This window comes from Mercenaria mercenaria, chromosome 4 (genome assembly GCF_021730395.1).
Source record: "Mercenaria mercenaria strain notata chromosome 4, MADL_Memer_1, whole genome shotgun sequence".
In the NCBI taxonomy this organism is placed as follows: Eukaryota; Metazoa; Mollusca; class Bivalvia; order Venerida; family Veneridae; genus Mercenaria; species Mercenaria mercenaria.
Genome location: NC_069364.1, coordinates 79560044 through 79574016, shown reverse-complemented (window position 1 = coordinate 79574016; position 13973 = coordinate 79560044). Strand labels below are relative to the sequence as shown.

General features: G+C 34.1%; 1 protein-coding gene across 4 annotated transcripts in view; it reads right to left on the bottom strand.

Annotated features, from left to right (window-relative positions):
* LOC123552258 (arrestin domain-containing protein 3-like) overlaps nt 1-13973 on the bottom strand; it is a 227853-nt gene that overhangs the window by 9845 nt on the left and 204035 nt on the right. For all 4 annotated transcript variants that reach the window (XM_045341771.2, XM_045341769.2, XM_053541760.1 and 1 more), the window contains one exon: nt 758-940. In XM_045341771.2, the coding sequence (XP_045197706.1) occupies nt 758-940 (183 nt within the window). The remainder of the gene's footprint in view (nt 1-757; nt 941-13973) is intronic.

Here is a 13973-nt window from a genome sequence, read left to right as displayed (position 1 = left end):
TAATTTTGGCCATTTCAGGGGCCATAACTCTGAAACCCATAATGGGATCTGGTCAGTTCAAGAAAAAAACCGAGATCTTATGGTGATACAAGTTGTGTGCAAGTTTGGTTAAAATAAAATCATAAATGAAACCACTATCGTGCAGACAAGAAATTGTTGACGCACGGACGGACGGACGCACAGACGACGGACGAAGGGTGATCACAAAAGCTCACCTTGTCACTATGTGACAGAAAGAGAAGTCTCAGAAAAACATTACTGACCGATCAAAAATAACTTAATGGGCATCATTACAGTAAGCTGGTTCATGTTTATTTAAAGTTTAATGAAATTCTACCTGCTAGTTACTGAGAAATGGCTGCGGATGGACATTTTTCATTAAATCAAGGGCAATAACTCTAAGGGAAATTGACCAATCCAAAAAAAACTTGACGGGCATCATCGCAGTATGTTGGTTCATGTTTATACCAATTTTAATGAAATTCTACTTGCTAGTTATTGAAAAATGGCTGCAGACGGATGGACGCACGTGACGGACAGACAATGCCATTTCAATAACCCCTCCCAATTTCATCGGCGGGGGATAATAACATGGTTACTCAATATGTACCTAAAAGGAAACTGCCAATTTCGATATTACAAGTCCACTACCTAAACGTTAAATCCCAGTGGTCAAAATGTTGTCCCTTTGGTGAAGAGAGTATTTTTCATAAAAGAGTAAGTAAAATGAGTGAAAACTTTCTTATTGCATACTTACTTCAATGTAATATTGTATATCTATGATTTTACATCCCCGCAGGTGAGAGGGCGCTACTGTAGGTATACTCAACAACTCCCTCTGCCATGTCTGCTTTCCACGAGGGGCAACGCTTCCTTTGTGTATAGTTACTAGAGTTGAAGACTCCGAAAACCGCCCTCGAAAGGAATAATATGTTACATTCTGAAAAAAAAAAAAAATCACCTAAATGCTTATGAATGATTTACATTAAAATTAGAAATGTTTGTAAACCATTATATGTTTTACAAATTGGCTATATATAATGAAAATAGTGCCATGCATAAGCATCAATTTCGATCATTATAAAATACTTAATAGGGAACTTTTAGCTAGTTTGTACAGTAAGGGAGTCAGTGGTGCAGTGGTTAGCAGGTTGGACTGCAACGCCAGCGGTCTGGGTTTGATTCCCGGTCGCAGCTGATATCCCGACTAGTGTTCAGTACTGGGTGATTTACTTAAATTGGTACTGTTTCCAGCAGTATCATCCTAGACTAGATGCTGCGGAGGTAAATATGATGCCTGCCGTGGGCTCAACTGGAAATAAGTTGTTCCATCCATTCTAGGTGGGAACTTTCGTCGACTAACCACGTTAAACAAGAAACTTTACTTTATATGCTAAACTGCAGTTAAATTTCTAACATATTAGTAAGAACATTTAGACAATCATCAAAACAATGACATAAACCATCAAACAGCAACAGATTTTCTGTTTCTCAGGAAAAAATAGGGAAATCATAGTTTTAAGCATCAAATTTATTGACCCTGTGGGACCATTATCGAATGAGTGAAACATTACAAACAACAATAATAACAATTTTGATAATATCTAACCATTTGTACATTGATTTTCTGTCTGAACCTATGACCATTGGTCAGTAATTATATACCCAAGAGTATCATATATGAAAGTATTAACAATGACTGGCTATAAACACTGGCTAACAAAAAGTCCATTTTGTTCTACTATCAAGATACAAATTATTGTCATAAAGCCCTACACTGTCCTCATCAATTCCAAATATGACAATAAAGCCTTTTGGTCAAATATTACACAGGGCAATCTGGTTTACTGAAATCTCCATTCAGAAACTTTTGTAACTTGCTGACATCAGAATTCCTTTGCTTTTTGAGTACCGGGTAAATAATTTGGATTTGCTAAATCACATTTTTCCTTTTTCATTTTGGAGGTCAAAAAACCTATTTTCTTTAATATAAAAGTTGAGCTGAGGTCTTTTGTACACATCATTATCTTGCACTGATTAATAAAATGCAATTACTTCAAGGCATAGGAGTCATTTTCATTCTTCAAGCGATCTTTCTTGAAAACTTCTTAAAGAATTCATACACTAATGATTTCCATACTCATTCATTTTCTTTTATAGAAAACTTTGATGATTCTTTAAGAGGTAATCTTAGAAATGCAGAAAAAAACAAGAGCTGTCAGAGGACAGCAAACAGCCTTGTTAACTGAATGAATATAAAAGTCGAAAAAGCGGCACAATTTTGTAACGATGTAAATCAGAGTTATGGAGCCTGTACAGTGCAAGTCAGCTCATCACAGTGGACAACTGTGTGGAGTTTCAATCCATTCACATTAGTGGGTACTGAGATACCATCTTACATACAAAAACTTAATCAAGTCAAGATGCTGATGCAGACGCAGACTCCGACACATGGACAAATCCAATAGCTCTACCTATTCTTTGAATAGTACTGCTAAGATCAGGTTTTAAAAATGATCAATTCAGTTAATGTAAAAGAAAACATGGGTCATGTCTTCCTAAAGAAAGGTACGTATATATGAAGAGTCAAATATAAACAAAAATAATAGCCCATACCCAAATTTTTATCTCACTTTGGGCAACCAACTTCAAAATTGATAGGGGTCCTCTGGGCAACAATCTCAAAAGTGATAGGGCCAGTATTATCTGCCAGTCACAACCAACCAGCCTATCAAATTTGAGATTCCTGTGCCAAAGCCTTCAGTTATCCGCTGCAAATCACCAATCAGATTACCATAATGCTGCTCTTTCAGGGCATAAAAATTGTGATATTTTCCCAGAAAAGAGGAGTTTATGGTGAATAAATTCAACAAAACCATGATCACAAGTCTAATAATAATTACAACATGCCATGAAAATAACAAGCCTCTTCAACATATTTCTTGTTATCAAAGGAATCCAGGAGAGCAATAGAAGAGAGATAACTCCTGTAGTCATACCTAAACCACAGGGAGGTAACTGATAATAATAATCCCCAAGATACGTCTGCACAATAACTTAGTGCATTCTTTTGTAAAACAACTGAGGAATTCTGGTATTTAATCTTTTTTTAATGATCACCATTTTTTATGTTTCACTTTTAAGCCAAGGCCTTCAAATATTGCTTCTGCACCTAACAATAAATCCCATTTATACAGATATGTCTACATGAACTGGCAAACAATTCCAACTATAAATACGAAAAGAAAAAAAGTAAAAGATCTGTCATGAAACTGTATTTATCTTTGAACATCTCTTACACTTTATCGTTTTAAAAGAAATATAATTTTCTTCAAAGCAGGTACTGAACAATTTTGACAGAACTTCAATCTACTACAGAAATATTTAAAATCAGTGTTTAAATTATATGCACTAGCTGTTTACATATAGTGCTGTATGTCACATAAAATAAAGAAGTAGTTACAAAAGTACGGTGTTTAACCATCAAATTACATTTGGCTTTATAATGGTACCAAACCATGGTCAACAATATTTAAATATTAAATAAAAACTTCTAAAAAAAATCTGGTTCAATCTGCTCATAAACAAAAAGTTTTTTTTCTTCTGTTGTTTTTCACCAATTCTAAGAAAATCATTCAGCCTAATTATTGCTTGAGTGAAGTGCTTTTCCACAGGAAATTGCACAATGCTGTTGACATCAAAGGAGAAAATGGTTCACAAATAAGATGGTGAAATGCCAGGGTCTGATTGAAATAATTTACACCTATGTCAAGACAGGAAAACATTTAACCACTGTGAAAATCTCTAACAGCAACATTTTGTAATGGTACAGACAGGATTTCATTTCTTTCTAGTACATTTACTTGCATCCAAGAATAAATAACATTTTCCCACCGTATCAGGCATTTACAGCTTCCCTGATGAAATTCTTGAGCTACTGATACTAAATTTAAAAGCATAAGAGCATTTGTTGATAGGAAATGGGATTAAGTAGTATTAGTTGGACCAACAGAGGACTGAATTCAGGAGTATTTGATGGACAGGGGATTGCATTTAAGACAATTTAATTTAGTTGGAGTAACAGGGGGACTGAATTTAGGAGCAAGAGTTGTAAGGAAAGGAGATTGAATTTAGAGCATTAGGTGGTGGGACAGGGGACTGAACTTAGGATTATTAATTGACTGGACAAGGGTATTGGTTGAAGGGACAAGGGACCGATCTCAGGAGTACTAGTTGGAGGAACAAGGGATTGAGAACTTAGGAGTATTATTTGAAAGGGCAGGGCACTGAACTCAGGAGTATTAGAAGGTGAGACAGGGGATTGAATTCAGGAGTATTAGAAGGTGAGACTGGGGATTGAATTCAGGAGTATTAAAATGTGAGACAGGGGATTGAATTCAGGAGTGTTAGAAGGTGAGACAGGGGATTGAATTCAGGAGTATTAGAAGGTGAGACAGGGGATTGAATTCAGGAGTATGACTTGGCGGGACAGGGGACAGAACTCAGGTGTATTAGTAGGAGGGAAAGGGGACTGAACTCAGAAGTATTAGAAGGTGAGACAGGGGATTGAATTCAGGAGTATTAGAAGGTGAGACAGGGGATTGAATTCAGGAGTATTAGAAGGTGAGACAGGGGATTGAATTCAGGAGTATTACTTGGCGGGACAGGGGACAGAACTCAGGTGTATTAGTAGGAGGGAAAAGGGACTGAACTCAGGAGTATAAGATGAAGAGATAGGGCACTGAAAGCAGGAGTATTAGTGAAAGAGGCAGGGCCCTGAACTTGGGAGTATTAGTAGGGACAGGGGACTGAACTAGTGGAGCTGGGGACTGAATTCAGGAATATTAAATGGAGGGGCAGGGCCCTGAACTCAAAGAGTACTAGTAGGAGAGGCAAGTGAATCAATTCAGGAATATTAGTTTGAGGGACAGGGTCTTTAATTTTGAAGTAGTAGTTGGAGAGATAGGGGACTGAACTCAGGAATATTAGTTGGTGAGCAAAGGGACTGAAAATAAGAGTTTAATTTGGAGGGACAGAATATTGAACTCAGAAGTACATGTATTAGTTGGTAGGACTGGGCACTTAACTCAAAGAGTGTTAGTTGTAGAGACAGCGGAATGAACTTATGAGTATTACTATTAGTTATATATAAAACAGAATTCTAGACATTTGCCCATTAAATGCATAATAAATGATTGCCATGCCTTGTAAATGTCCTATAAAAAGATTACAACACCACATATTGCTACTGCAAATGCAAAACCCAATGCCACATTCTATTTAAGAGATATGATGATCAAAAAAGGAAGCTATTTTTGGTGAAAATTCTCTTTTGGTGGAACAGAAATAGTTTTATCTTTCCCAGTAGAAGGCTTCAGGATTAAAGAAAATAACATAATGCCAAGATTATTATAGATAGGATCAGCAGGTGTTTTTGTTGCTTAGAAAGCAGCTTTACATGCAAATAAGGATGACTTGTTTTTTCCTCTCCTGTTCAACACCAACTTTTCCACTGTATGTGAGCCATTTTCAAAACACTGGTATTTAACCTAAACCAGGTGTTCAGTTACCTGTATCAGTGTTCACTTAACCTAAACCCAGTGCTCTGACTTAACCTAAAACAAACTCATCTCCACATGTACCTGGCAACTTCCTATCATGAATCAAAGTACAGAATAAATGGCATAAGTCAGATCAGTTATAGAGATTTTTTACATATCCTGAGAATCAAACTGGTACTGGACCCACACATAAGTACAAAAATACAATTTGGGAAAAAACTGACCACAAAATAAATTTGACGAGTAAGTGATTCTAGAAACATATTTTTGCTCTTGGCATTCCCTTCAATGTTCTTAATTACTGCTGTCATTTTCTGGTCCATAGAGACCTATTTGGCAAGTGCTAAAAAAATGTATGTAGCTTCCATTAAAGAATTCCTTGAGTCTATTTTCTCCCAGCATTAACATGTGTTTATTTCACATTTGTTGACTGTCAAAATCATGTTATGCCATAACTCCATGAAAACAAAAGAAATGTTTTTTTGTGGTTTGCCAGCACCATGTCAAAATATTGGCACAAAATTCAAAGACATGGAAAGTAGCTCACTATATACTGTTGAATGGATTTATTCACCTCATTTTTTCTGAGATATTTCTTACTTGCAATCAATGTGGAATAATATCTCACAGCTGCTAACAGTTTCAGTTATCCCAGTTATTCATAGTACTACTTTAGAAAAAGAATACAACAAAAAGGTTATACTTCTATAGGAGCTATTCCAGGAGGATATAGCCCAAGTTAATTATTCTGTATGGTATATAAATGGACTCGATAAACTATTAATGGATCGAAGCAGCACTGTGGTCCAGTGGTAACAACACTGTCTGACTATGAAACCATGGGTCATGAGCTTGAACTCTTGCTCTTCCAACTAAAAATTACTAATTTTAAGGGTACTACAGCGGTTCTGTTACAGAACCATTGCAAACAATAAACTGACTTCCTGAAAAGCTTCTGATATTTTCGACAGGGTCAGTACCCATCCAATCCTTTTCAAATCTGCAGGTAAAGGAAAACAGAAAAGAGGACGAAATCTTAACTTACAAAGCAGTCTTGAAAGATGTTAACCAGGACTTGAAATAGACATGTTTTTGCTGTATCATCTTTACTGCTGGTTCTGGCACTAAATACATCAGACATGCTATTTATGTTATACTTGAACACTTTGATGGAATTCTTTTCACACATGATTAAGAAACTTGATTAAATTGCACAGTAAGTGCCTGGCAAATTTACACCAATTAAAAATTCAAGGATAATTTTGTTTATATATAATCTGTATACCAAAACATGGGCTTTATGTGGATTTTCAACGAAAATGGAAACTTTTTCTTAAATGAAAATAACTTACACAAAGAATTGAACCTGCAAGAAGATAGCTTCAGCAGTAACAGCAGCAGCAGCAGCACACATTTCGTGAAGAAGAATGATCATGGAATAGTTAATTAAATAAAATTCAAAAACCAGACTTTGCACTTTAATGTTGGAAAAAACAATTTGTTTACTGTGTCATAATTAAGCAATATAAATTTTTACTGTGTGAAAATTGTTGTAATTCTGGCTCTAGATCCAGACAGTTAAATTGTCTGATTATAAAAAAGTTGACAGGACAACAATCTGTTTATTTGCCAAATAATTTAGAAGAAACCATTGCAAAAATGGATCAGAAATATTTCATTTTCTCCTTCAATCAAAACAACTTTACACAAACAAGAAAATAGAGGATAATTTTGACCGATATAGTCAACTGCAAAATGCTTCACAGACATTTTTTTTCTAATAATTTACCTGATTTTTGTTCTTATTCTTGCATAAAACTTTAGTTTTCATTGTTTTTGGGTGTTTTAACAGGAGATTGAGGAGAGTAAATTTGTGTTAACAGGGACATTTTTGTGCTCATTATGCTGTTAACACACATTTTAACCTGTAGCCGAGGGAAAAGCTATTACATATGATAATTCAAAAGGAAATGCCGCCAACGTGATCAAAAGATGTTGCCACTGTGAGTCCAGCACATTTCCTGAACATTTTATGACATTGATTATAGACAATATATTCATTTTTTCAGCTTTTTACATGTTTTCTGCCTATAGAATAGTGTTAGCTCGCGATACCATTAGTACCCTCATGCGATACCATTGGTACCCTCACCCTACCAGGCTAAGTCTAGCGCCAACCAAACCCTCCGGATTCTACAGATGTTATAACATGAAAAAACATGCATTGTTCTTACATTCAAAAGCTTATTTCTGAAATTATTTTAATGTACTCAATGAGTTACATAAATTTTGACAATGGAATTCACTGTCATAATTATTTCCCCTGTGAAATAGGTTCATGATCTTCATGAATGTATTCATGAATTTGTAAGAATTCATGAATTATTTCATGAATTATCCAAAAAGTTCATGAACTACAAGGAAAAGTTCACTAACTTAAATTCATAAACTCTCAAGTTCAAGAATATTACTTTCATTTCATGAACTTGTAAATGTAGTTCATGGACATTTCAGAAAATCCATTAAATAATTTAAGAAATTCATGAACTTAAAAATGAAATTCAGATAATGATTGAAATTGTGATTCAGGAACTACAGGACTATGGTTTTCCCCTGTAAAAATGTTCTAGAACTAGTATTAAGTTCTTGAACATTCAAGAACTTCTGAAGAACTTAAAGAACTGTTCTTGAACCAGCATAACAGTTCTTAGACTATGGTTCTAGAACAATGATGATTCTTGAACACTGGTTCAAAAACTGCAAAAGTTCAAGAACTTATAGAACTTTACCAGTTCCTGAACAGTTACTGTTGGTAAGACCAAGAACCAAAATTGTTCATGAACACAGGTTCATTAAAGTACTAAAATTCAAAACCTTTTTCTAGGTCAGTACCAGTTTTTGAACCAAATTGTGAGTTTCTGAACTGTTCAATCATTAAACATAAAACTTAGGTTTATTACCTTTTACAATAATGAATAAGTTCATGAACTGTTCATGAATGTTCATGAACATTAAATTCATAATGACACATGATCAGTTTCCATTATTTTGTTGCGTGCTGGGAAACTTTCTGCACATGTGATTCAGCAATTTTTGAGAAGTTTGTGCAGCAAATAAGAAGGAAATATTTATCATACTACAGTTAGGAATGGTTTAAAAGGAACATGAGTATACTGAATATCAAATAAGTAATTATGGTGTTGTCATAAATCGTTCATTTTAAAAAACTATAAAATCCTTTTAAAATGTCACAAGTTTTCATGACCCTGAAGCAAAGCTAGTATCTGAATTTCAATCTTGAGATTAAAGTAAATTAATGTTTTGTATTTTATACAGCAATTGTTTACTTCTTATTATGCTCCCAATCCCACTCTAGTTTATTGTTTTACTCAACATGTCATTTGTTGAGGGTGGAATGACACCAATGAAGGGAAAATAAAGCTTTATTTTTACCTTGACTAGTTCATGAAATTGTTCATGAATAAGTTTATAAAACTGTTTTTTGTGTGTTTTTTTTTTAAAACAAAAATAGTTCATGAATAAATATTAATGAAAATCAAAATTTATGTTTCATGAATTAAAAATCATCATGTATGATTTTTAATTCATGAACAAGTTCATGAATATCAAAATTCATGAAACATAAATTTTGATTTTCATGAATATTTAAAAATAGTTCATGAATAAATATTCATGAAAATCAAAATTTGTTTCATGAATTTCAATATTCATGAACTTGTTCATGAATGAAAATTCATGTATGATTTTTAATTCATGAATATCAAAATTCATGAAACATAAATTTTGATTTTCATGAAAATATTCATGAACTATTTAATGAATTTGTTCATGAATAAATTCATGAAGTTCATGAAACTTTTTTCACAGGGGTTCTACCACAAAGATCTTGCATGTAGAATTCCATGGCATGCTCTATTTTAATGTCAGAGATTTTATAACCTAGAGAATTGCAATTTGAACATAATTGTACATTCACATTCAAAATGTAAAACCTAAATGAAACGAGCAACTTGATTAAATTTATTCAATTATTTTCAGGAGACCATAAGTCTTGTAATTACATGTGGGGATTTTCTACAATCTAGCAGATGTACATATGCATTTTGAAATATCTCAACCACTGTATTACATGGGAATGAAATTATATGCTGCAAACATTAATTCTGGAACAAAATTATGCTAGAAACAGGAATTGGTATAAAACTGGAACTGACTGGTATAAAGAAATGTTTTTTTATTACATAAACTGACATTCCAATTATTTACAGTAATATTTTCTTTCAAAATACATGTGTATTTTCATATAATTTGGCTCTCAAATTATTCCCTTTCAAACAGTAGCAAAAAGTACAGGAACATTGTTTACATGTGTCAGCTTGAAATAATTGGAATTCTAAATGAAATGTTTACATAGTGGGTGGCTGATCAATTCAGAATTTAAATGAAATGAAACAGATCAATGTTGAGCTATTAGCCCCACCACAGGACTTACTGTTACAGCTGTAACTAGAGACAAACAGCATTTCTCAAATATAATTTAATGGCTTTTAGAAACAATCAAATTAAACAAAGCAATCAAACAATTTATGGATAATCCATGCTACAGCTGGACAAAAATCCAGATGCATTTTTTTATGAAATGGAATTGAAAACTTGCAATTTAGTAATTTTACCTTGTTTGGAAAAATAATGAATGTGACCTTTTATGGTAGCAGTCTGTTCCATATAAGGAGGAGTGATGGAAGACTGACATGTGCTCATCCTAGGGTTTATTTCTTTCATGTTCTGGAACAGTGACTTCTAACTTGTTGTCAATGGGATAAAATGGAACACAATGTTCATTCCTGGTTCCCAGTCCTATAGTAAGCATATATAGCAGACAGGAAATAAGACATGACTACACTGTCTGCATTTTTATTTAGAACCCTCGGCACACATTCAAAACATTCTAGAACACTGTTCTACTTACTGCACAATCATGTAGTTCAATGGAAAGCACAGCCAGATTCAAACTCTGCCAAGGTCATAGCTGTGACACCACTGAGAGGAGGATACAAGGTTTGAAACTGATATAGGAACCAGTTTCAACACATCTGTATCTGATTGGCCGAACCTGAGCTTGAAACAGAAACTGATCAATGGCCAGTTGGTTACGTTGCAATCTGAGACAAATCTCAAAAGTTTGTAATTTCCTGCAACTACAAACAACTGTGCTGAAATCAAATATTCAGGGGTTATAGGCATATGAAACTGTACTTCCATTTTTCTCTATTTTCCATGACATAAACAATAACTTGGAACAAAGAGGAAGTATGTATTCTATACATAGATTATCATCCACTGAAAAGCACTTCAACATACATGCCAAAGATTCAGCAGAAGTGGTTCTGTTATCACTACATTTTGAAGTAACCAGTACAAAGTAATTTTCCTATCTGTGCTTACTGACTGGTATTGTGAGTACACACTGAAACCATATCCCAAAGTGAGTATTGTAAGACAAATTATTTTTTGCAACAATATACCACAGATCTTTTGTTTTTGTTTGATCTGATCTACCATGACTTTTCAACCATTACGTTCAGGAAGTTATGAGATTTTCAGGAAATTATGAATAACTGCATGACCTTAGGTATTCTAATGATAATAACAGACAAAAGCATTTACATTCTTAGAACAATACAAACTAATGTGTGAAGTACCTACTGAAAGCTATTATGATATTTGTATTGAGAAAATATGGCAAGTGCTTCCTGGAAAATAGGTTACCTCCCTTCCAAATATGCACCCCATTTGTAAGAGGCAAAATATATCAATCAAACTGAAAGGTTGAGTTATAAATGGAAACAAAATTACAAACCATACCTTCTTATTTCTTGCACTTTGTATTTATCCCCTATTGGTTGTGAATGGAGCGGCATTATAAAGTTCTCCTTTTCTATCAAAGCACAGAAATAGTTTTTTTTTTTATAATTATATAGGTAATAGTTCTTTAATTAATAACAACATAATTCAGTTTTCTTCACCTGGGAAATATAAAGTATTTTTGAGGGAAAGTTTCTTCCTAAGAAAATGATGTATTCTACCAATTATTATTTTGTACCCCCCCCCCCCCCCCCCCCCCCGACAACAAAGTTGTAAGAAGGTGGGGGGGGTGTATACTGGTTTCAGGTTGTCTGTCTGTTTGTCCATAGTCACAATCTTGTGCGCACCATCTCTCCTCACCCTCTTGACACAATTTAATGAAACTTCACACAAGTGATCAGTAACAACAGCAGTTGTGCATGGGGCATGTTAGGTTCTTTCAGAAAGAAAAATGCAGAGTTATGGGACTTTGTTTTTTGTTACTATACTATATACATTGACACAATCTTGTGCACACCATCTCTCCTCATTCCCTTGACACAATTTAATGAAACTTCACACAAGTGATCAGTAACAACAGTAGTTGTGCATGGGGCATGTTAGGTTCTTTCAGAAAAATAAATTGCAGAGTTATGGGACTTTGTTTTTTGTAACTATACTATATATATAGACACAATCTTGTTTGCACCATCTCTCCTCATCCCCTTGACACAATTTAATGAAACTTCACACAAGTGATCAGTAACAACAGTAGTTGTGCATGGGGCATGTTAGGTTCTTTCAACGACAAAAATTGCAGAGTTATGGGACTTTGTTTCTTGTTAACATACTATGTACATACAGTCTGCATATGCAATCTTGTGCGCGCCTAATCTTCCGAACCCTTGCACACAATTTAATGAAACTTCACACAAGTGATCAGTACCAACCCTAGTTGTGCATGGTGCATGTTACGTTCTTTTAGATAAATATTCTGCATAGTTATGGGACTTTGTTTTTTGTTACTATACTGTATACATACAGTCTATATACATACAGTCCACATAATTATGCAATCTTGTGTGCATCAAATTGCAATGTACTGTGTCAGTGCATGTGGGGGGTACATTCATCACCTTTAGTGATAGCTCTAGTTACAGTCAAATAATTCACCATTAATAGTCCCATTAACTGGAAACCTATACCATAACTTTAAGTCAAAAAGAACAAATCCAATTAGCCTGAATAATGAATAAGGAATTCTTTGGCAGTATTCATTCACTCAAATAAGGTCAATAACATAACTGTATTCTTGGATTTTAAAGTGAATCACTCTCATTTTTAGGAAAAAAATTTATCATCTTTACCCTTCCTGCAGGTGATTACCTTTAAATCAGAACAAATTTTAATTTTGCCTCAGAAAACAGACAGCATCCACTCATGCAATAGAGGTGGAGATGTGTGCCAGAATATCTAACAGAATATAAGAATATAAGTAATTGCTACTTGCCATATTAGGTGTCTACTTACAAACTGAGCTTGTAAATTAGAGATGAATAATAAGTATTCAAATAAAAACTGCTGACTAAAGAATACAGGATTCTTGGGGGCTTAAATAACCAAAAAATACTATATTCCAGTTCAAATTGTCTATAATAATCCAACTGCTTTTACAACTAACCAAATTTCAATAACAGTTGATAATTCTAATCATAAATTTCTATGTCTAAGACCTCATAAGAAATCTCTATGGTACCATTAACCCTGCATGTCTCAGACCCTGATAAGAAATTGCAGCAATCCAAGTTTATCTATAACTTGATTACAGACCAACATGGAATTTCCAGACAGAAGGCCCAGAGCACAGCAATTATATCATATCTCTAATACCGTGTTCACACTAGCAGAACGGTTTTATTTTTATTAGGCACTAATTGGCTATAATTGGTATTTGACATTCAAAACCCATCAAAATATAATCTAGTTTGCGTCCACACTAGGCAAAGAAATGTGGTTTAAATATATACATGCAATGTTGGAAGTTAACAAATATCTTGCAATAAGCAAAAAAGGTTACAAAGAATTGAGGCTAACAGAAACATGAAGGGGTCATCAATATTTTAACTTCTGTGTTCATCTAAGAATTTCTGTTCATTCCATCTATTGTCCATTTTGAGCTTCAGCATGATTCCATATCGCAATTTAATATTTTTGTTTCAACAACAGTCCAATTACTTTTGCCAACCACAGCATTAATTGTTTGATACAAAAGAGAAACACATGGTATTCTTCCTCCTAAAGGTAAGATCTGTGGATTTTGGATTGTAAAACCAGTTATAACCCACATTTGCGTTCACATTTGTAAAATAATGTAGCATTACTTTTTAATGTAGTATTAAAACCACCTCCCGAGGTAGTTTTAATGCTACATTACAGAAACCACTTGACCTTTACAAAATTCACGTTTTATACCACATATAGTGTGGACGCAAACGAGTTTAAAAAATAAACCCAAGTTAATGTAGGATTAAAAACGTAGTCTGAACA